Source organism: Callospermophilus lateralis, chromosome 4 (assembly GCF_048772815.1).
Source record: "Callospermophilus lateralis isolate mCalLat2 chromosome 4, mCalLat2.hap1, whole genome shotgun sequence".
NCBI classification, from domain to species: Eukaryota; Metazoa; Chordata; class Mammalia; order Rodentia; family Sciuridae; genus Callospermophilus; species Callospermophilus lateralis.
Window position 1 is genome coordinate 80,570,996 of NC_135308.1, and position 24,626 is coordinate 80,595,621.

Genomic DNA, 24,626 nt, shown 5'->3' on the forward strand with positions numbered 1-24,626 from the left:
ACAATTTACCTACAGACAGCTCAAGTTCAGGGAAATGAAGTGATCCACCCTAGGTCAGAAAAGTGTCGCTGGCATGGCCAGGATTTGAACTCAAGACTGTTGGACTTAAAGACTGTTTTCCAATGTATCTACTGGCTGTGAATTTTAACCCAGTGAGAAATAAGTATAACTGGGCTTTCTAGCATTAGAGACAAAAAGGTAAATGTAGTTCTTAACCTATAACAGAAAAAAACAAAGATTATTAGCAAAAAAAGAAATGTTTTCCTAGCAGGAAACTAGAAAGGAATTACTTTATGAAAGCTTAAGCAGGAAAAAAATCAATTCATTATCTCTATTTAATTATTTGGATGGAAATCAAGATGAAACACTTCCATTCCTGCCATTTTAGAGCGTGTTCCATGTTTATAAAGCATGCCTGTGGACAAATCACTCTCCCACCAAAACAATGACAATGGAAAGCTCTCCATTGCCTTCATCAGTGCTTTTCAAATTTGTAATAATAACAACAACAACAACAAGATGCTTTTATGAGATGAAATCTTACATGGAATTCCAAATAGAGCAGGAAATAGCAGCAAACCTCGACAAACTAAAGCAGAGGGCACAGGACAAAGGAGAGAGGAAGGGAAGGGTCAGTGGGCTCAGACATTAACTGGCCTCCCCCTTTGCTCATCCATCCTCTCCCAAGAAGACCTTTCCCCCCTATGGCTGCTTTTGAAAGGTACTGATTGACATAAGAAAATGCAAAGCTGTTCTGCTGGTGTTCAAAGGCCTCCATAATCCAGTCCTGATATCTTCCCTCCACTATGCCCAAGCATCCCCTCCTGTTGCCTGCCATCCTCACACTACTCTTCAAACATATCCTCACGTCCCCCACTCTACTCCCTGTACATTCAGTTCTTAGCCCACTGTCTAAACCTTCCACCTTTCAAGAAGCCCTTACTGGCTCCTCCGTTTGAAGCTGACCTGCCCCTACCAGATGTGCTGGGCTACCCACAGTCTTCATTACAGCTCTTATCTCATTCTCTTCCTTTGGAATCAATGCTCATCTCTGTTCCCACCACAGTCAGACTGTGGCTATTCCATCTCTGCTTTATCCCTGGATGCCCAGAAAAACAGAATAGGTGCACAGGAAGTGTATATTGTTTTCACCCTCTCTCTTGCCCTACAAAGAATTAATGTCACCACACATAGAATGAAACATGTGGACTTTGTCATTACAGCCCACCATGTGCAGCACCAGCACCTGTGACCTAGAAGACATCCCCCTGGACGATGATGACCCAAACAGCATAGAATTCAAAATCCTGGCATTCTACACCAAACACCATGTCCTCAAGAGTGCCCCTGCTGTCTTCTCACCCAAGCTGCCAAGAACAAGAAGTTTGTCCCAGAAGGGACTAGGGAGTTGGGCAGCGGAGTCATGGACCCAGATGCCATGGCCTTGCAGACAGTCTTCATCGAGTGAGAAGCCCATACAGCTTGGCAAGAAAAAGTCTTCTTGGAAATCTCTCTTTGGAGTAACGGAGAAGGAGGAGAGTCCACAGAGTTCACCTCAGTTCTGTTTTCAGGGCCCCGTGGAAGTGGCGTCTCAGGATGGAATCCCCGGTCAGCAGTGGTCCCGGTCCCTTTCCAGTGTGGAACGGCACCTGGATAACGGAGGTAAGCTGCGGGAGCTTTTTCTCTCCCACACCAAATCTTTCCCCTCTGTATGTGCACAACAACTCTTCTCTCCCACGTGGGAGAGACAGGCCTTGGGGCACTCCTGCCGCAACTTTCCAGGTGGGTAGTATTCAGTAATAACTGCCCACTCTGCTCGAGACTGCACGAAAGGAAGAAGATGGCAATGAGGAGTGCCGGGACTGGTTTCCTGGCTCCACTGTCCGTTAATAAGCTTGCTGCTCAAATGCCTAGTCCCCTGAGCCACACAGCCACAGGGAAGAGCCCTGGCCAGGGGCCGAGGCTGCCTCCCTTCCCAAGAAGCTGACCTCTTGGGCCCTGCAAAGATGCCCACACTTTAACAGAAAGTCCCCTCCTGCAAGGTTTGATTGTCCTGGGTAACTTGTTGATAAAGAGTCAACAGGTGGCAGTAATGTCTCATTTTTAAAATATGACTGTCCTGATTTTCTTGGAGAATCAGCCCACAAGTGAACAGCTTGAGAAAACCTGTTAGGATCAGGGAAATGTCCACTTCCTGATAGACTTGTAGATGCCTAGACCAGGGAAGATCAGGGTCAGGACTGCATGGGGGATCTTTTTGCACAGGTAATATGAGGGCCTGGCCAAAGGAAATGCAGGACCTGGACCTCTCAGAGGTCATCCTTAGGCCTTTGTTTAACCTTCAGAGCAGGGCATCTGCGCTCTGCACTCTGTGCAGCTGAGGGTGGCAACCGTGACTCTACTGGACCAGTGTGTGTGTGTGTGTGTGTGTGTGTGTGTGTGTGTGTGTGTTTGTGTGTGTGTGTGTGTGTGTGTGTATGTCTGAACTCTGCAGCAGACAGAAAGGCCTTCAGGCCTACCATGTGGATTGTGCCAGAGACCAAAGGTCTCCACAGACTTTCATCCTTAGACATTTCCTGGGATAAATGACATTTTGTGTTTTGGTATTTACTAAAGAATCACATGCCCTTGTTTAATTTTCTGAAGTTTCAAAAGCAGCTTCTTTGCTTTTGGGGGGGAGAGGGGGTACGTTAATAAAGTTCACTTTTATTTGAGATTAAGAATAAAATATTAAATTTAAAAAGCAGAGGGTTTACAAGCTGAATAATATCTATGGCTAAAATACACACACACACACACACACACACACACACACACACACACAAATCTCCTAAGGAAACTTTGCTTTAAACACTTATGTACAGCTCATCTTCTCTTCTCCCTTTTCTCTCTCCTCCCTTTCTTGTTTAGTTAATTATGTGGTTTTTACGTTAATTGTGTTGGTTTTACTGGGTGTGACCCAAGGGAGCCTCACATTCTGTTTCTGTGTTGCCACACATCAGGCAGAGCTTAGTTTCACCTGGTTCTTTTAACTAAAGGCTACAACATAACCTTGTGCTGCCTCCAGTACTCAGATCCAATCTTCAGTGGCAACAGTGAGGTATATCCCAAGACCAAAACGTTCTGGTGAGAGTTCTCAAGATGCAGAGAAATGGAAGTTAACACGTATCTTAACCTATCAGCCCAGGTTCTATGACTTGTGAATCTTGTTTCTCTACAGCTCTGATTTCTTATGTGGACTGTTACAGTTAAAATTAGGTTCAGGGCTGGGGTTGTGGCTCAGCGGTAGAGCACTTGCCTAGCATGCGTAAGGCCCTGGGTTCAATCCTCAGTATTACGTAAAAATAAATAAATAAAATAAAGGTATTGTGTCCAACTACAACTAAAAAATAAATATATATATATATATATTTTTTTTTAAATTAGGTTCAGCAAGATAGAGTGGAAAATCCACACAACTATGGCTTAGATAACGTAGAGTTTTACTTTTCTTTTCCATAAAAGAAGACCAAATTGTGGAGGCCCAAATCTGATACTCCACAAAGTCATTAGGGATTCCTAGGAATTCTGCCCCGCCTGAGCTAGTGACTTCCAAAGTAGCTGCTCAGATCTCAACCAGTCTATCTACATTTTAAACAGGAAGAAAAAGGAAACAAGGGAAGGTCCTAGGTGCCTGATTTCTAGATAATTCAGCTAGATAATTCAGAGAGCCTTCTTGAAACTTCTCCTTATATCTCATTTATCACCCCCTGCTGCAAGGAAGGCCAGGATATATTTGTTTGAGCTGGGTACCACAGCTGCCTTTCACATTTTCCGAGACTATTACTAAGGAAGGAGAATATGGATGCTAAGTGGGAAATAGCAAACTCTCTATATGGAAATCACACCCAAATTCCCTGCCCTTTCTCTTTAAAGCTAATGTCTCAGGTCAAGGACTGAGAAGCACCTTCCAAATCCTGCTCTCTGCTCTTCTTGGCCCCACAATATCCCCCAAAATAGACGCCTGAGAATGGACAGACTTTCTGTCCTCTCCTCACCCCCATCCAATATTCCTTACTTATCCGATAGGACCATATCTAGAATCTTTCCTCCCTTCATTTTTTTTTTTAAAGTGAAGGTATTCTGGATGGGAATGTTAGCTAGTCCATCTGAGAAAGTTTTCATCTAACTTGATCTGAACATATTTCCTCTGCATCCCCCACTCAGGTTCACAGATCCACAGAAGTGAGCACACTAGCTACAGGTTAGTCTAATAGGCACAGGGTACTCCTATGCCTGCTGGTGAAATTGAGATTACCCTGGTTGTGCTAAAAGTGATGAGGAACAGCCTTTGAGGCTCTTCATCAGCCTGGCTCCCTCAGCGTGAAGATGGACATGGGGTGACTTCAGGTGGGAGAATCACACACTGATACCCCTAGATAGGCTGTGCAAGGTAACAGAGGGAGCACATGTTAAGCTGTCCTGTCTCACCTCCTGATAAGACGCACACTTAGCTTGGGAAATCAGCTTCTTGCCATTTCCTTGTCAGGGGCCATGGTAGCCAGTGTGGAGCAGGAGGTTCGTTTGGCTGAAATAAGGTGATTTTAAAATGGGAAGTACATTTGGTTTGGTTGTTAAAATGAGAAGGAAAAGCATTGAGCCTTTTCCCCTTGACTTCTCTCTAGTTCACTCCTTACCAGTTTTTGAACCCTGTGGTTTGAGCATGGGGAATACTACTTTTTAAAGCCAGGTGTCCACCTTCGGAAGGCTTGATAGATAGAGCATTATCTCCATGGTCCTTTGGTGAGTGGCCAGTGAAGGCAAAGGAGGGCGCTGAAGCTCTCATGCTAGGGAAGAATGCCAGGGACAGAGGATTGGAGACTGTCTTGGCAGCCCTGCCTGTTTCTCTTATGACACATTCCTCCAAGGACTTAGGCCTTGTCTCTTATCTATCATGATTTACAGAGCCTAGGATTTCCCCTGGGTATATCAATCTTCTGGCCAAAACTCTACTCCATTACTATCTTCGAGTCTTGTGAATAAGCTGGTGTTATTTTTCAAATAAGACATGATACAACTCAGCTGCTCCATATGGCACCAAAGACAGAAACTGTGCAAGCTTCTACCAGTTAAGAACTTAGTGACACATCAATAAGGAAAAGTTTACTACCCAACAAGTTAGCCATGTACCTGCCCACCACACTCTACCCCATCCCCAACCAGGTACAAAGGTGACTTGTCTTTGGCCGGCTACAACATTCAGGGGGTCAATGCCATGTAAACTTTCCTGTTCCCAAATGCTTTATTCTATACCTCTGCCTGCAAATGCACAACCCTTTTCGTGGATTATAAATTCTTGAAGGATGGGTGGTTCTCTGTGTATCCTTGTTTACCCATAAGTGTTAATTGAATGCTTCCCAGTGGACATGGAGGAAAGACGTGTGATTTTATGAGCAGGTGGAATTAAGTGTTTATTTAATAATGAATTTAGGTGATGAATATGGCCTAACATCTGGGATATTTCCCAAATCAAAACAAAATAAAGAATAAAAATAAAATCATAATGAGCATTCCATTAAAACATTTCCTTTTGTGTGTCTTCCTTTGCAAAGGGGAAAGGGGACCATAATTTGGAAAATGTCAAAATGAGATACAAACAGGTAATTGTTACATGGGGACAATCCTCCTGCATCCCAGCTTCTGCCAGGCAACTGCCAGCCGTTTCTGAAGAATGATCCCTACACATACACACACACACACACACACACACACACACACACACACTCCTGGGCAATTTCTTCTCATTCTGGGGTGGCCTCTTCATTCCAAGAAACTGCATACCAATGAGCCAGATGACATTCTGGGAAAGGCGACTCAGCTCCATTTTCTCTTGTTTCAGATGTGGACCCCAAAGTTGCTTCCATTGCCAACCGAGTGGCTGACATTGTTCACTCCTGGCCACCATCAGAAAGGACCCGCCTCCGGGGAGGAGGCTTGGAATTCAAAGATAAATTTGTGCCACAGAGTCGTCGTACACAAAAAGAAAGCTTAAAAGTTACAGGTACAAGTTCTAAGCAAGGTAAATCTTCCTTCCATGTGTTTGTGTTGGGTGAGTGTGCCAGGCAGAGGTATACAAGTATTCATGTGTTTGTTTAGCTCAGCGCTCTGAAACTTGCAAGTCTCAGCAGACCTGCCAGCATCATGCTCTAGGCACTGAGCTACAGCTTGAGAACTGCCCAAGGACTACGCCAACATGATGAACCAACATGCAGAGCTCACTGCTGAGTCAAAAAGTCTCCTGCAGTGAAAGAGGAGGAAACACGAAGTGTGCGTTCAACCTTGTCCTGGGAGATGTGGGACGCCTTATTAGATTGGATCCTGTTACCAATGGCTCTGGACCAGTTTGCACTGGATAGAGTTGGAACATCAACCCAGAGATTTAAATATTGCTTTGGGATCCTATGGAAAAGGAGGGGTCTGTCAAATAGCAGGTCTGGTGAAGAACATGAAGCAAAACTGAGAAGTAGTGACCAGACTCGGTCAGTTGTCACCAAAACCATAGCAATAGCTGTAGCTAGGGCTGTAGGCCCCATGAGACTTATGGCAACTGGGGACTCTGAGGGGAGAATTAAGGAGAGAAGGACCAAGTGCCACAGGAAGAAAAGCTGGTTCCTGCCTTTCCTTACCAACTATGTTCCTCTCCTGTGATTGCCTCCCCAGCACCTCCAGTGGAGGCTGTGAGGCAGAGGCGGCTCCTGGGTTGGAGGCACCTTCAAGGCAGAAGGTCTCCCTGTAATTGCTGGCACACAGCAGTGGCTTTGTCCACCTTCTGCCCTACTGTGGGGCACACACACACTGCCACTGAGGCTTTGAGTGAGGAGTTGGAGGGGAGGAAGAGCCCTCTGAATCTGCTCAAAAGAAAATGTCGACACTTTATGGCTATCTCAAGTGTAGGAAGTGACGGGAAGTGATCTCCTAAACCAAGCTGAAGAATCCAGGGCTCTCTCAGAGCAGCCTTCCCAGAGGAAGGCAGCACCAGACTGAGCAGGCTGCTCTTGTTACTCTCAAGTAATGTGAGCCCCGGGTGTTCTGCTCCCCTCTCCCTTCACCAAACTGGCCACACCAATTCCCTGACCTCTCTTCTCTTATCCTCTTAATAAGTGGACAAATGTGGATTCCGTGACCTCAGGATTGGGCCATAAGTAAGAAATACTGTTCTCTCAGTAACTGGCCTTCCTCTGTTTGGATTTTATTCTATACCAATGACCATTTTCTTTGCTTTCTTTTTTTTTTTTTGTTTCTTCTGTACTTGGGGTCAAGACCCCGGGACCTCACACATGCAAAGCAAATGCTCTATCACTGAGCTACACCCCCAAACCATTTTATTTTTTTTTTTATTTTGAGACAGGGCCTCATTAAATTGGTGAGGCTGGCCTCGAACTTGTGACCCTCCTGCCTCAGTCTTCTGAGTCCCTGGGATTATAGGCGTGTGCCACCATGCCACACCTCCAATGACTTTTCTCACCATGTTTGTTAGCAAGTTGTGAGACAAGAAAAATCAGTCTGCTTTCCTGGTTCCAACTTGTACGCTATGCAAAATGGTAGCCATTTTCAGTCTATTTACCACTGGAGTCTTGGGGATGGGAGGATTTATTAATTTCATTTCTTTTTATCCCACCTCGTAGAGACATGGCATATCATGTTTATATTCCAGTCAGTTAAAAATCAATCAAATTTCAAAGAGAATATAAGGAGAAAACAAATTTAGGAAAATAAGATGGGTTTAGGAATTAGGTTAATCCCAAAATGGAGGACAGAAGATTTTTATCTTCCTTTAGATCTGAGCTACAAATTTGGCTCTTCCTGGTAGATGATACAAAGGTGAAAATATGATCAAGTATGGAATCTGTCGTGTCCATAAGGAAAAACATCATTGCTAAAGAAAGGCTGCAAACCAGAGGGACGGCTGGGGTGTAGGTCAGTGGTAGACTGCTTGTCTAACTTGCATGAGGCCCTGGGTTTGATCTCCAGCACCAAAAAATACATAAAATAATAAAACCAAAATAAAAACCAGAGGGAAATTTTTTCTAATATCTTCATAGGATCATGTATATGAAACTGATATCTTCAACAACATTCTTACAGTCAGGGGGTGGGGAGGGGCTAGTGGGCAAGGAAAGAAAGGACTATAGAAGAGTCTCAGATGGTTTGTGTCTGATTAGAAGAAGCAAGGTAAAATTTATTAGCTAGGAATTAGAAAGCACTCCTCTTCCTTGATTCCAAACCAAGCCACAAGCATCGCCACTGGGAAAATTTAAGATCATTTTGTGCTTTTCTCTTCCTTTTTTTAAAAAAATTTTATTTTATGTGGTGCTGGGGATTGAACCCAAGGGCTTGTACATTGTGAAGCAAGCATTCTAGCAATTGAGTTATATCCCCAGTCCCTATTTTGTGCTTTTCTTGAAAGAAATAACTGCCATTTTCCCCTCAACAGATGGAGAAGACCAAATAATATCCAAAATTGTTGAGCTGCTGAAATTTTCAGGCGATCAGTTGGACAGAGAGGTATGAAGTACCTTGAACTAATGAGATTTCTTTCTCTTCCATGTACCAGTGCACAAGAATAGAACTGTACTCCAGGTTGTAACCTTATTCCTTTTCAAAGTTCTGGTTTCCACTTAGTCCTAAATTTTATTTCCCTTGGAGTCCACATTCATGCTGGCTGCATCTCAAAAATGAATCACTTTGGAAAACATAAGTAAACTTTCTGGAGCCTCCCTGGAATTTTTGGAAACTAGAAAAGTAGCTGTGTTATTGCAAGAAAAAAAAAAAAACACCAGTAAATTAAAATTTGCTGAATAGGATTATTAATCTCATTCCCCATGTAACTGATCCTCAGTCTGTTTAGACTCTCCCATTTGCCCTGCAGCCTGGATATCTATGTTCCACAGGGGATCAAAGGCTGAAGACTCCTGAAATCATCTCCACTACAGTTGCTGAACTATTTGTTGTCTGCTTATAGTCTTCTCCTAGCCATTTGGCCAGGGAAGCAGGACAGTACCACTTGGAGAACTTGTAGACTTCCTGCCATTTCCAAGTTGAGAACCATCTTTCTAATCAGGAACCTGTGAGAGTTGCTTTCAGAGAAAGGAGATGACAATCCCCTCCCCCCTACACACACAGCCCAGTGTAATCACAGAGCTTCTCTTAAGAACACCATCTCTTCTGTATCCATTTCCCCCAAGCTAATGCATCATCTGTAGGGGCTGTCAATCAGGATCTGGACTGTAGATGTTTGCCTTTGTTTTGCCAGGATCTATGGGGAGGAAGTCAGGCCCAGGGCAGCTTCTGCAGTAGGGAGAGACAGCAGGAACTAGTGGGCCACCCTACTCAGTCACTGCATGTTAACAGCTCTTCTCATAAGCTTTGTCAGAAGTGTGCCCAGAGGATGATGACCAGGAGGGTGAAGGGCCTGGGAGATGGTACAGAATGAAAAACAGGGGTATTGAAAGTTGCAGAATGAAAAACAGATGTATCAAGCTAAAGAAAAAAGAACTGCGTGTGTGTGAGCTCCAGGGCCACATGGCGAGGTGGGCACATGCAAAGGAAGCAGGGCCTGGAACGTGATACATGATTGGAGCACAACTTGAGTTTCTCCAGAGCAGCATTATGGATACAGAAGTTACGGGGCAATTGATTTCTTCCCATTGGAAGAATGTTTTTAGTTCTCAAGGCCACCCCTCTGGGTCAAGGGCTGCCTGAGAAAGAATGATATTGTCACTAGAATTGCAAGTGCGTGCCAAAAACTAGTCAGCAGTTCAGACCTGAACTAGGAAGGTTCTTTTACCCCAGAGGTTTTTACAACCCTGAAACTCTGACTTGGTCACCTCCTCTTCCTGGCTTCTGAAGGCAGAGATTTGCAGTAGCCAAGCTAAGGTCAGGGAGGGGTGGTGTGAAGGGAACCCTTCTGGTTAGGGAGGAAGAGGCTTTCCTTTCCATCCCATAAATTCCCACGGTCAGAAACCTCGCTTTGCCTGATGCTTTATCTTCTTTGGTGGTATTTTACATTATTTATTTAGAAACTTTGGTTCTTATTCCCTTGGTATGTTTACCCAGTAGAAGACTTTGGTGGGAACATAGGTAGGTGTGACCTTGTTTTATGTGGCCGTGAGTTCCCACTGTATGGTGGGAAACTGACACTGAGGAGGGGCGACCAGCCCTGGCTGCAGAGCATCTGCAAAGCAGCTCTCCTGAGAGGCCAGGGCCAGGTGTGACTGAGAGGGGACAGAACAGGGGAGGTGCTCTGCAGAAGATGTTTTCTTTCCAGCATCTGATTCTTTTACTGTCCCGGCAGACTTCAGACTTCCAGGTGCTGGCTAAGGTTTTGAGCCTCACTTCTTTGATTGGGCCCTTTCTTTGGGTAGGAAGTTGGTCATTCCTGCTCAGATTTATAACTCAAATAGGACCCTGTGTCTCTGAAGTTGGGAGGAGAGCTTGGCTCAGGTAAAGCACACTATTGACCAAAATCTTCATATAGCATCTGACTCATTCCCCAACTATCCCTGTTAAATATTTGCTGAAAATCTATTTAATGTGCCATTCCTCAAGGACAGAACTAGAGGATTTTCAAATAAGCATTTAGTGTCTGCTTATTGAGAAATCTCTGTTTTCACTTGGCAATCATCATACTAACAGACATTGCAGGAGGTGAAGCACAGAGATACTAGGCTGTAGGAATGGTGGGAGGTAGAAAAATGGGAAAGGAATCAATGGATTTGATTTTTTAAGTGAACATGTGTACTTCAGGGAGGCTTCCTGAAACCCCCAGATCCCACAGAATCTTGAAAAATGATTGGCTTGGCATGTTGGTACATTACCTGTAATTCCAGCTACTCTAAAAGCTGAGACAGGAGGATTACAAGTTTGAGGTCAGCCTCAGCAACTTAGTAAGAACTTCAGCAAGTTAGCAAGACCTTATCTCAAAATAAAAACTAAAAATAAATAAATAAAAAGGGCTGGGAATATAGTTCAGTGGTGGTGTGCACCTGAGTTCAATCCCCAGTACTGCTAAATAAATGAAAATTTTAAAAAGGTCTGGGGGCATAGCTCAGTGTTAGAGCACTTGCCAGACATGTGCAATTCCCAGTCTCTCTCTGTGTCTCTTCTCTCTCTCTCTCTCAATCTCTCTCTCTCTCTCTCTCTCTCTCTCTCTCACACACACACACACACACACACAAAGATAATTTCCAAAGCCCTTGCTCCACATCCAGCACTATGCTAAGTGTCCTACTCAGTTACCCTGTGTTATAGGTGCTATCATCCTGGTTTACAGATGTCAAAACTAAACCTGAAAGGTTAGTAACTTCCCCAAAATTGCAGAGCAAGGAAGAAGTGGGGCAGAGGTTTACAAATCAAGAGAGTGACTTCTGAGCTTCAAATCCTGTTCATTATTTTACCTCTAGTAAAGCACTTACCACTGTTTTATAGTCCCCCAAGTAAAGGCCTGAGTCTCAATTCTCCATGGTCCCTGTCCACTGTAAGCGCTCGAGAAATATTGTTAAATGTTGAATGAATGGACTGTTCAATTTTATCACTTCTTTGTCCAGATGAAATGAATCCACAAAGCAGATCCATGCCTTTGTCTGGTTCTGTGGGACATTGTGCCATGATTGAGACCAGACTCAATGCTCTTTCCATTGGTTTCTTTAGTGGCCCACATTGAAGCTAGAGAGTAGCCCTCTGTCTGTTTCAGTGAGCCACGTTGCAGCTTTAGTGACTGCTTCTCCTCTCCTACACAGTTGAAGAAAGACAAGACTTTGCCAAGCAGCCTCCAGGGTATTATGACCTACTCTGTTTTCAAGACTATCGCAGACCAGTTCTTAGGGAATGTGGACACCAGAGGAGAATCAGAAGTAAAGGCACAGGGCTTCAAGGCTGCCCTTGCAATAGACGCCATAGGCAAGCTCACAGCCATTGACAACCACCCAATGAACAGGGTGCTGGGCTTCGGAACCAAGTACCTGAAAGAGAACTTCTCACCCTGGGTTCAGCAGCATGGTGGATGGGTAAGTGCATTTCTATTTTAAAAAATGATTCTTCTATGAACTCAGAAGGAATGAGATGGAAAAGGTTCTTTTTGTTTTGGTTTGTTTTTAAAGCGAAGGGAACACATCTGTGAAGCAGTTCTCATGGATTTAGGACACTTGAGTGGCAAGAGATATACGCCATTGATGGAAACAAACTTTTAGTGATTATCTTCATCAACCATAAATATTTACTGAGTTCTCTCAGGGTATGCGGGTGTGGGGGCAGGGGATGCCAAGAGACTGGTCAGATAAAGCAGGAAATGAGGAGATGCTGAGATATTAAATGTTTAGATAGATGTAATTTCTGTTTTCACAAATTCTGAAGGCAGCGGAAGTCTGGCAGTGAGACAAGGGTAGGGAGATGGAGCCTCACGCTCCCTGATACAGACTGTGGGGACTAATCCTCATGCAGAGATTCAGAGGTCACGGTATTTTGTCATCGCTGCTTTGACCCACTCACTTTGACAGGGACATTGAGATACAAACCAAAAGGCAAAAGTTAAACTTTCATCTATTTTTACTTATCTAGTATCAATCAAAACAGACATCTTCTCCTCCTCCATCCTTTATCCCTGAGATCTCCTTAAAATGGCCATGTTTAAATGCTACCCATTGCTATATCCCGGAACCTTTGATCCCAGAGGCCCAGGAGGACAGGACTTTGCTCCACATTATCATTAGTCCTCCTTCCATGAGAATGGTCCAGGGACCACAGGAAGCTTGAGTTCACACTAGGCATGCTCACAGTGACCCTGGGACCTCCAAACAGGCTTAGTCTCTTGGGTATTGGAAGAAAAGTGCAGTAGATCTTGCCTACAGGGCTAAAGTGCCCACTATGGTCTTCAGTCGCCCATTGGGATTATCCAGTCTACTGTTCCTTTGTCTTCCACTTTTGCACTGTGCATACATAAGTGTTATCATATATAACACTTCAGCTGCTGATTTGAACAACTAACCCCCTTATGCATTGTAAATCCAAGCTGCCTTAACCCATTCTGAAAGGAGTACAGATTCCTTGACAAGACTTTGGTTCTCCCTGATCTTCCTCTCTGGATCCCTTCAAGTCCCTCCTCTACCCCAAAGTTTTCCTGACCACACTAACGGTGGCCTCATCAGTCTCTGGCTGTAACACTTCATGGCTGCACGATAGTAATATACAACAATCAAATTCCCAACCATGTTTCAAGTGTTCATTTTTAAATCATTATTGGTCCTATTACTGTATTTCTGTGAAGAAATGATAAGTATCAATTGGGTTCACAGGCCACCTCTCATAAGTCTATTTGACTCATTAATGCTGCTGAAATGTCATAAAAGTTCTTTTTTAAAAAAATTAGTGGGCTGGGTACTGTGGCACAGGCCTGTAATCCCAGCTACTCAGGAGTCTGAGGCAGGAGGATTGCAATTTGAAGGCCAGCCTGGGTAATTTAGTAAAACCCTGTCTCAAAAAAGAAAAAAAGGAGGGGGCATAGATTGGTGGCAGAGTGCCCTCCCAGCCCGATCTGCAGTATTACAAAACAAACAGTGGTTGAACACCAAAAGTACAACAACAACAACAAAAATTGAGTTTCATTTTGGTAGCTTCCAAGGCCTCTACCACCAGCAAAATGCAAAATCAGAACTGGGGGGTGTAGCTCAATTGTAGAGCATTTGCCTAGCATATGTGAGGCCTTGGGTTCCATTTCTAGAACTACAAAAAAAAAAAAAAAAAGAAAAGAAATGAAACCCCACAGTATAGAGAAAAGAAATACTTACAAATCATATTACATTCAGAAAATGTAATCAGCTCTTCCAATTCAACAACAAAAAGTAATCCAATTTTTAAAAATTTGGCCATTGATTTACATAGACATTTCTCCAAAGAAGATATATAAGTGGTCAATAAGCACACAAAAGATGCTTGACACCTTCATTTCAGCAGTAGGGAAATGCAAATCAAAACCATGATGATCTCTACCCACCAGGATGGCTCAAATAAAAGCTGGTGAGGATGCAGAGAAACTGGAATCCTCATACACTGCTGGTTGAGTTATAAAATGGTGCAGCCTCTTTGGAAAATAATTTTTCAGATCTCCAAAATGTTAAATACAGAGTTATGAGGGGCTTGGGGTGTGGCTCAGCAGCAGAGCACATGCTGAATGTGTGCAATGCTCTGAGTTCAATCCCCAGTACCACAGGAGAAAACAAAAACAAAAACACAAAGTGTTGCCAGTAGCACTCCTATAACCAAGAAAACTGAAAACACATTTCTACATAACACTTGTCTGCCAATATTCATTGCAGAATTGATTATTCAAAATAACCATGAAGGAGACACATGCTAAATGTCCATCAATCAATCAATGAAGAATGGGTGAACAAAATACAACTACATGGTGCAATATGATTCTTCCATAAAAAGGAATAAAATATTGACATATATTGATAGTGTATATATATATATATATATAGTATGTATATATATTTATATATTTATTTTTATGAGCCTTAAAAACATCATGTTAATAAAGAAGTCAGACCATATATTGTATGATTCAATTTACAGGAAATGTCCAGAACAGGCAAATTCATAAAGAAAAAAGTAGATTGTTGCCAGGAGCCGGAGAATGAGGAAATGGGAGTAACTGCTAACAGACATGAAGTTTCTTTTTAGAGTGGTGAAAATATTCTATAATCAGATGTGATGGTTATGCAATTCTGAATATAGTGAAAGCAACTAAATTATATACTCTAGAAGGGTAAATTTTGTGGTATAATTTTATTTCAGTAAATATAAATAGTGGTTCTCATTCTAGTAATCAAACAAGGAAAGAAAAGTGAATACAAGTATTTTTATTATTTTAATTTGGCTTCTGGGGTTAGAAAATCAGATGTAGTTAGAGAAAATAAGTTCTTCAGTAAAAATGCTAAAGAGGATCGCCCAAGGCTCTAACAATTGATGGCACTAGTTAGTTCTCTATCTTCTGTAGTTTTCCATCCAAATTTTATGATTTATCCAGGATATCAGAAACCTGAATCTTAACTCTTGGCCATGGTTAGGTTTAATTTGGAACATATAAGTGGAAATTAGAAGAATGAAGAAAAAGAATGTGTGAGAAAGGACTCATTTTTCCAAATTACCAGAAGTGGATTGAAAAAATAAAAGATGTTTATAAAAGAATCTTTTTGAGCAGCTATGAACTGATATAAGCTATAAGGGTCTGAAGGAGATGTGGACAGGGATCAGGGGACGATTGGCCCCCAGTATCTTGGTGGCTCTCAGTGGTGCAGAAGGAGAGAGAACTCTTCCTGTACACAAGCCTACTAGCAGCTCAGGGCTCCTAACTACCTGAACATCCCACATTTCCTAGGAGGGCATCTAATCTTCCCAACTGAACTACAAATAAGTCTATGAGGGCAGCATGATGTGTTTTATCTTCCATGGCTCACATCATTTTACTTACATCATAGATATTCAACCAATACTTGTGAAATAGTAAAAGAATCAACCAAATGAATGTATAGCAACTCCATCACCAAAGCCTGCTAATCAAGCTACCGTGAGATTTTAATTTACTCCTGGCCTCTTTTTCCTCATGGTGGGGGCACCGTTCATGTTGTTATCCTGCAGTCCACAACCTCTCCTCTTTTCGTTCTGCAGCACTTCAAAAGGAGAAGTTTGCAACCTTCACAGTCATGAACCTTTTGGTACTTTGTTGAATTTTTTAAAAAGGCCTCCAAGCCTTCCCATCTTGGAGAAAAGATCCAGTCTGTTAGCCCTGGATTTGTAACATAAGACCTTAGCTAATGTTTTCCTTGCAGGCATACCAAGGATGTCTGTCACCTTTCCAAACCCTCCCCCAACCCGAACATAGTCTTCAAGCCTCAGGTCATGCCTGGGATAAGAGCAGAGTTAACAAGCATATGTTTTCACTTCAACGGTGAATCAAACTTGGAATTTTAAGAATTTATTTCTCTTTTCCTCTTCTAGGAAAAGATACTTGGGATATCACATGAAGAAGTAGACTGAAATATCAGATTTGTCATCCTGGAATATTCATTGTCCAATGGTGGTCCTGGGCACATCAGTCTCAGCAGAGACTACAGGAAAAAATTAAAATGTAAACAGCAGTCCTGTGACTCAAAAAGGCATGGGGAGAGGCCTTGGGCCGGCCTCTCTGGCTCACAAGACACAGATGCGTGGTCTTGGGCTTTGACGTTAATGTTTTTCAGGTCCTTCACTGAGTGTGGGAAGAAGTCTATAAAGATAAGTGGTCATTCTGCTTTCAAACATTCAGAACAGAAACCATCCTCCTGCTTCTGTTAGCTCCTTTGGAGATGTCTGCTGACCTCACAAGGGTGAAATGCTAAATCATGCACATGTTTACTTTTTAGTTTCTAGTACTATTTATTTTTTAAACTACACTTGGAATGGTCTAACAAATGTCATTTCAAGCCTACCTTTAGGAAGATGCTGTTATTTGTGTTAGCAGACATAGCTGAAATAAATTCTTAAATTTACTGTGTCCACTAGTTTGGGGGAGATACAGCTATAGTTGCCTTTTTGAGCCACTTTTCTCAAAACATTTTCTGGCAGTTTGAAAGACTTCAATTTAGAACAAAACCACCATCGCCATGGCCTTCAACCTGCATCTCCCTGACATACCTCTACTTCACAAGGCCTCTGGAACCTCCTTTATTATTCTTGGTGGTAGCATAATGATTAGTAGCTGGTAAAATAAACACATAGAAAGACTACTGTGGAAAGAGTGTCTTTTTGGTTAAAATAATAGTAATGATACTAGGGTTTCTGTGAAGATCGAATGAGTTAATTTACATAAAGTGGAACAGACCTTGGTATAGTGTTAAGTGATTGCTTATGTTCCTTAATATGTGTGAGCCCTCCACTAAGCCAAAAATGTACTCTTCTCTCAAAGCAGTCACTGATTTTCTGAAACGGATACTGTTCAGAATGAAGATTTTAATAAGTGAAATATGTTCAATAGTGTTTAAGTCATGCTTTTAAAAAATACTATCATATTATAGGGTCTTACACATTTCTGGATTTCCAGCATCTATGATACAACCTGACATAAAATAGATGCTTAACAAAACTCTGATAAACAAAAAAAATAAATAAGTCAATCAGACATACTTTCAGATTCAAGGGGAAGCTGGTTTCCAATAACTTATCACAATGAAGTGAGTTATTCTTCTATTCTGTCATGTGAAAGTCACAAATGTTAGGAATAAAGGAGTCTGTTTACAGATGGAGACGCCAAAGACTTCTCCTTCTCCTCCTTTAATCTAACCATGCCAATCTATTTGCCATTTCCAAAATGCAATATGCAACCTTGCCCTTGGAGCCTTCAGAATGAGTGATGTTCTCTCTGCTTTAATGTCCTTGCCTGCCTGCCTCCTTTCCCTCTACTGCCTCTAATCCAAAAGACTCCAGCCCATCTTTCCAAATTTACTACTTAATTTCTCCCCTGAACCATTTACTAACTCTGCCTTGAATATCATGGGGGCTCTATTTGGATGAGTTTCCTCCTATAAATGTTCCAAAACCCTCTGCATATGTATGTTATACTTAACACAAATGTACCACAAGAACTGATTTTTCCCAGTCTTTCTCAGAGGATTATAAACTCTTACAAACAGCATTATATCTTGTTTAGCTTTGTATATCTAATGCCAGGCACATTTCTGGCACATAACTGTAGAACCATACCCTAGCCTGGCTTCTATGGCTTGTAAATCAATATATGACTAGAGTATGGCCCAAGATATGCGTAGTCAGTACAAGTTCTCCAAGTCTTTCCAATATCATCTGCAGCTTCTAATCAAGATGAAGTGGTAGTGATCAGATTTCATTTCCTTCTTGAACCAACTAAATAACAGACAAAATAAATGAAACAACAATTTTCAAGACACTGCCATTACCATGAAGAACTGGTCCTGGACAGGTGAGAAACTAAGTGAGCTCATACTTTTGTTCTAGAGTATTGCACATTCAGTTTCCAGGCCATGTTAGAGAGAGGGGAACCCACTCAGGGGTCAGCAGTCTTTCTCAGTGGAGCAGGGAGAGCTGGGAGTCCAGGAGGGCCAAAGCAGCCAATGTGTGCAGGGAAGATAAAGGAGAAAAGACTGGCACATGACACTCCAGACCTGCAGATGGTTCCCTTTAAGTCTAGAGGTGAGTACTGATCAGTACATGCATGTGAAGAAATTACCCACGGCTTGGGAAAGAACCTCCTGAGAATATTTAAAGGAATATTCTCCGAACTTACACAGGAGTAGTACCTATTTCAGCAACATGTTGAATACTCAAAAAGAATTTCTCCTCAGAAATGTAAAAAAAAAAAATTGGTCTTAAACACTCTTCTGCCTGCTCAGTAGAGACTAAGACCAAAATTGAAAGGATTAAATTTATCAAGTAACTCAATTACATATCAGAACAAAATTTAATAAGTTGTATAGGATTGCCAAAAATATCCAACACCCAACAGATAACTCACAATGTCTGGCATATAATAAAAAATTATGAGGAATGCAAAGAAGCCGGAAAATGTGATCCTAATAATGAGGGAGGATATCAGGCTAGTGATGTAGTTAAACTAGTAGAACATTTTCAGGGCATGAACATTTGCTCTGGCTTCAAACCCCAGTACCACCAAAGAAGAAGAAAGGTGGGGACATAGAAACCAAGAAAACCACTCTAGAAATAACACCACTTATAAAGTTATTAGATAAGGGCACTAAAACTGTTAACTGTAGTCCATGTGTTCAATAAGCCAGAGGAATGATGGAATATGTAAAGTACACATTATAAACATGACTGAAACCACACTTGCAGAGCTGAAGTCTATAGTATCTCAGAAGAAAGTACACTGGGGTGCATTAATAGCAGATTAGACATTACAGAAGAATAAGACATGTAAATTTGAAGACATAGCAATAGATCCAAAATAAAAGCAGGTAAAAAAAAAAAAAAAAAAGCAACAGTAAATCATAGGACTTCATGTGGTCCTGGGGACTGAACCAAGGGCCTTGGGTAGGCTAGGCAAGTGCTCAACCACCGAGCTGTAACCCAAATCATAGGACTTCTAATGGCCTAATGTGTTTGTAAGCAGAGTGAAATTTCCAGATCTCACAGAAAACTGTAAATCCACAGAACCCCAAAAACTGAGTGAATGCCAAGCACAAAACACATGTTGAAAATGACACCCAGGTACATCAGAATTGCTCAAAGTCAGTGATAAGGGGGAAAAAAACCTTTAAAATACCAAGAGAAAAAGGTATATTGTATACAGAAAAACAAAAACTCAAATGATAGCAAACTTTCGGGAGACTATATAAGAAAATAGAGTAAACCTCTCTAGTGTGTGTGTGTGTGTGTGTGTGTGTGTGTGTGTAAACCCCCCTTTAAACACAGAATTCTATACCCAGCAAAAAGTGGTTTAAAAATGAAGATGAAGCCAGGTGCAGTGGTGCACATCTGTAATCCTAACTATGGGGCAGGCTGAAGCAGGAGGACATAAGTTTGAGCCCAGCCTGGACAACTTAGCAAAATCCTGTTTCAAAATAAAACATAAAAGGGGCTGGGGAGGTAGCTCAGTGATGGAGTGCCCTGGGTGCATCCCAAGTACCAAAAGAGAAGACAAAAAAGAAAAGTGCAGCATATCAGAATTTGTTACAGGCACTAGACTAGTACTTTAGCAGAGGGAAATTTATGCAGTAAATAGCTATATTAGGAAAGGACAGTCATTCATTAATTACTTAAGCTTGCAACTTATTTATTTATTTTGGATTTGGGGATTGAACTCAGAGCACTTAACCACTGAGACACCTCCCCAGCCCTTTTTTGTATTTTATTTAGAGACAGGGTTTCGCTGGTTGCTTAGGCCCTCTCTAAGTTGCTGAGGCTGCCTTTGAACTCGATCATTCTGTCTCACCCTCCTAAACTGCTGAGATAATAGGCATGTGCCACTGCACCCAGCTTAAGCTTGCAATTTAAACTAGAAAAAGCACAAGAAAGATATGAGAAAGAAAGTTTAAAAGGGGAATCAAGGAACAGATTATGAAAAATCAATGAAACAAAAAGTTGATTTGATGGTGGGGGGAGGACTAAAACAAACAAAAATGAAGGTCCGAATTTATTGGAAAGAAAGAAGTAATCTCTAGGTTCTACAGATAATAAAAGGATGGTAAGAGAACATTATAAATATCTTCATGTAAAAATTCAACAACAGATGAAATGGACACATGTCTTGTAAGACAGAAACTAGCAAAGCTCACTCAATGAAAACAAAGTGGGGGGCCAGGCATGGTACCACACAGCCGCCGCCCCCCCCCCCCATTCTATGGGAGCTGAGGCAGAAGGATCTCAAGTTCAAGGCCAGTCTGGGAAATTTAACAAGATCTTGTCTCAAAATAAAAAAGGCTGGGGGCTGGTGTTGTGGCTCAGTGGTAGAGCACTTACCTGGCACATGCAAGGTACTGGGTTTGATTCTCAGCACCACATAAAAATAAAGTATACAATTTGTTGTTTAAAAAATATAAAGCTCAAACTTCTGAAAAATAAAATAAAAAGGGCTGGGTGTGTAGTTTAATGGTAGAGCACCCCTGGGTTCAATCTCCAGTACTTAAAAAATTTTTTTTAAAAATGAGGCTGGGGATGTAGCTCAGAGGTAGAGTGCTTGCTGAGCATATGTGAGGTCCTGGATTTGATCTCTAGCACAAGAAAGAAAGGAGGGAAGGGAGAGAGGGAGAGAAATGTTATACTATTTCAGTAGTTTCTTCAAAGTTTTGCATAAAATAAATATCCACATTGTGACTCCTCTATTTCACTGCTAGGAAGTCACTCAAAGAAAAGGAACATAGAGTGAAATTTGTAGTAGCTTTATTTGTTAAAATCCAAACAGAAAACAATTCAAATGTCCGTGATCAGAATAATGTACAAGTAAATTATGGCATATCCATACAATGGAATATTATCCAATGATAAAGACAAGTGACTACTGCTATATGCTATCACACAGATAAATCTCAAAATAATTACACAAAGTAAAAGATATTAAAAAGAAAGCATGTACTATGTAATTTTATTTCTATAGAATTCTAGAAAATGTAAACAAAAATGACAGAAAATAGATCATTGTTGCCTCGGGACAGGAAGGAATGGGAAGAAGGGATTTAAGAGGCATGAGTATTCTGGAGTGATAGAACTGCTCTTTATCTTGATTATTTTATTGTTTCATGGGTGTATGTAAACATTACAAAACCTGTCACTGTGTATGTCATACACATGCAGTTTATTGTATGTCATTTATAGCTCATCAAGGCTGTTATAATTTTTTCCAAGTTAAAGGTCAAGTGAAAACATTTGCAGACAATCAAAAGTAGAATTTCTCATGAGCAGACCAACAGTAGAAGCTATATCAAAGGAAATTTTCAGCCTAAAGGAAAATTTATACTAGATGGAGGAACACCAAAAAATATGTGGGTAAATAAAAGAATTTTTCTTATATTTAAATTTCTTTAAAAGATAACTGACCATTTTAAAAGCATGAATAACAACACTTGATATTCACAGCATGTGAAGAAAAATGTATGACAATAAAAAATAAATAAATAAAAGACAAGAGAGCATTCTGGTAAGATGGTAAAGCAGGAAGCACCAGAAATCTGGAACCCATCTAAACAACACTGGCAGAATCTATCTGGTGTAACTAACTATATGGGAACTCTGGAGTCTATTAAAGACTTGCAACATCCAGGGGAAGGCTTCCACAGGCAAACTGCAGCTGACATTTCAGCTCTGAACAAACTGACATCTAAGTATCTCCCAACCCAGTCCCATGGAAAGGAATGGCACACCTGTTCCTGGAACAGTTTGCACATAGCTTGGGGTAACCAAGAGGGAAACAAAAGGATCTCATCCTCCGATTATCAGGGATCTGTGCTCTGGCTGTTGGGTGCTTTGGTCACAGAGGTGCAAAGAGAGGGGCAGTCACTGTCTTTGCTTCCCCCACCCAAGTTGGTTACAAGCCCCTCTGGCTCTGACTGAAGTGATTTTCAAGAAATTAAATTGGCCCGAACCTCTTTTTTTCCTCCCCATCATTTCTCCCTTTTCCCCAGTAAGAAACCAAAGAAGAAAAGACTGGGACATTCAAAGGCAACTGTATACACTGGGAAGATTTAAAAAAAAATGACCTTGCATATCCACAGAGAGGCACAGACTGAAAAGATTCAAGAAGATCTTAAGTTCACACCTCAGGCAGATCCATGGCAGAGGCAGCCTACAGTAAAAAGGAAAACAAAAACAACCCCACCAAACACGAGGGAGAGGGCCAATCTAATTTCCAGAAACACCACATTATCAGATTCAGAAATCTAGTTTTTAACAACAAAATTGCTAGACATATGAAGAAAGTATGACTCAAAGGGAAAAAACTCTGTGGTAGAGTGTGTACTTAGCATGTAAAAGACCCTAGGTTCAATTTGCAGCACCAAGGGAAAGAAAAGAAAGAAAAAAAATTCAACAGAAGTCAATCACAATAAAGATTCAATGCAGGTCTACTAGACAGACTTTCAGACTACTATGTTAAAGATGTTCAAAAAACTAATGCCGGGCACAGTGGCACATGCCTGTAATCCCAGCATCTTGGGAGGCTGAGGCAGGAGAATCACAAGTTCAAAGCCAGCCTCAGCAAAATCGAGGTGCTAAGGAACTCAGTGAGACCCTGTCTCTAAATAAAACACGAAATAGGGCTGGGGATGTGGCTCAGTGGTAGAGTGACCCTGGGGTCAATCCCTGGCATCCCCCACACCCAGCTCCACCAAAAAAAAAAAAAAAAAGTGTTCAAAGAACTAAAGAAAGACATAGAGAAAGCCAAGAATATGAAGTATCAACAAAACAGAAATATCAATAAAGAGACTGTCAACCTAAAAAAGAAGCCAAAAAGAAATTCAAAAGGTGACAAGTACAAATACAGAGAAGAAAAATTTACTAGATGAATTTAAAGGCAGATTCCAGCAGGTAAAAGAAATATCAGTGGACTTTTACTGAGTCTCAGAAGCAGAAAGAAGGACTGAAGGGCTGGGGATGTGGCTCAAGCGGTAGCGTGCTTGCCTGGCATGCGTGCGGCCTGGGTTCGATCCTCGGCACCACATACATACAAAGATGTTGTGTCCGCCGAAAAGTAAAAAATAAATATTAAGAAATTATCTCTTTCTCTCTCTTAAAAAAAAAGAAAAGAAAAAGAACTGAAGAAAGGCGTACAGAGCATAATGCTATGTGAGACACATCAGTGGGCCAACATGCTCATGGGGGACTGACTACCAGAAGAAAGAAAGGGGCAGAAAGAACACTAGAAGAAATAATGGTTGAAAACTTCCCAGATTTGATGAAAGATGTGACTATAAGCATCCAAGAAGATCAATCTAGCTGGGCCCAGTGGCTTGCACCTGTAACCCCAGCAGCTCAGGTGGCTGAGGTAGGAGGATTGCGAGTTCAAAGCCAGCCTCGGCAACTTATCAAGGCCCTAAGCAACTCAGGGAGACTCTGTCTCTAAATAAAATATAAAAAAGGGCTGGGGGATGTGGCTCAGTAGTTAAGCCCCCCCTGGTAAAATCTCTGGTACCAAGAAAAATTAAAAAAAAGAAAGAAACCTTTGAATACAAACTAATAAAAATTTGAGACAGAGAATCTTGAAAGTAACAAGAGAGAAAGGAAAGGACTCATCACTGACCCTCAGTCAGGCCGTCAGCAGGTTCCTCAGAAAATTTGGAGAACAGGAAGAAAATGGGCCAATATATTCAAAGTTCTACAATTTAAAAATCCTGTTAATCAAGAGTCCTACATTCAGCAAAACTATCTGCCAAAAATGACAGGGAAAATAATTCTCAGATAAAAGCCAGAGGGGTTAGTTACCACTAGACCATTCTGAATGAAGTGCTAAAGGGAGTCCTATGCAGGGTAAAATATAAGGACACTAGACAGTAGCTTGCCACCCAAAGAAGAAATAAAAGAGCTCACAAAGGCAAATATAAAGGTGATTATAAAAGCTGTCATTGTGACAATGATTCAGACCTCCACTTTTTACTTTGTACATAATTTAAAAGACTAACACTTTTAAAACAGTTTATGTTTTGGGGGCACACATCCATAAAGATGGAACTTTGTGTAACAGCAGTAAAAGAGCAGTTTTGGGTATGTCATTGGAGTTGAGCTGCTATAAATAAAAGTTAGAGTGTTATAACTTTAGGATATTAAATGTAAAGTCCGGTGTAGCAATGGAAGTTACAAAGAAAAATGGCTACAGAATATATACAAAAGGAAATGAGAAATTAAATGTTTTTACTAAAAAAAAAAAAATCAACACAAAAGATTGTAACACAGGAAACGAGGATGGGGAAAAGCTACAAGACATATCACAAATCTCAAATGACAGATGCAAGTCCTTTTTTATTACTTTAAATGTAAATGTATTAAATTCTGTGTTAGTCAGCTTTTCATCCCTGTGTCCAAAATACTTGATAAGAGCAACTTAGAGGAGGAAAAGTTTATTTTGGGTCCCA

General features: G+C 41.4%; 1 protein-coding gene across 2 annotated transcripts; it reads left to right on the forward strand.

Annotated features, from left to right (window-relative positions):
- Positions 1-1,229: 1,229 nt before the first annotated feature.
- On the forward strand, positions 1,230-16,074 carry Bcl2l14 (BCL2 like 14). Of its 2 annotated transcripts, none has more exons than XM_076852672.1 (5): positions 1,230-1,662; positions 5,879-6,058; positions 8,474-8,544; positions 11,778-12,044; positions 16,036-16,074. In XM_076852672.1, exons 1-5 carry the CDS (start codon positions 1,230-1,232, stop codon positions 16,072-16,074), a joined length of 990 nt encoding a protein of 329 aa, XP_076708787.1. The 2 variants fall into 2 exon arrangements, with proteins under 2 accessions (XP_076708787.1, XP_076708786.1); XM_076852671.1 differs by having other exon boundaries at positions 5,879-6,046; positions 8,447-8,544.
- Positions 16,075-24,626: the final 8,552 nt, after the last annotated feature.

Bases quoted from the DNA above. Each gene is read 5' to 3' on its own strand.
- Bcl2l14 (XM_076852671.1), top strand. From the start codon at position 1,230: ATGTGCAGCACCAGCACCTGTGACCTAGAAGACATCCCCCTGGACGAT. The intron at 6,047-8,446 runs GTTCTAAGCAAG...TTTTCTTGAAAG, and splicing joins CTTAAAAGTTACAGGTACAA to AAATAACTGCCATTTTCCCC. The intron at 8,545-11,777 runs GTATGAAGTACC...TCTCCTACACAG, and splicing joins GCGATCAGTTGGACAGAGAG to TTGAAGAAAGACAAGACTTT.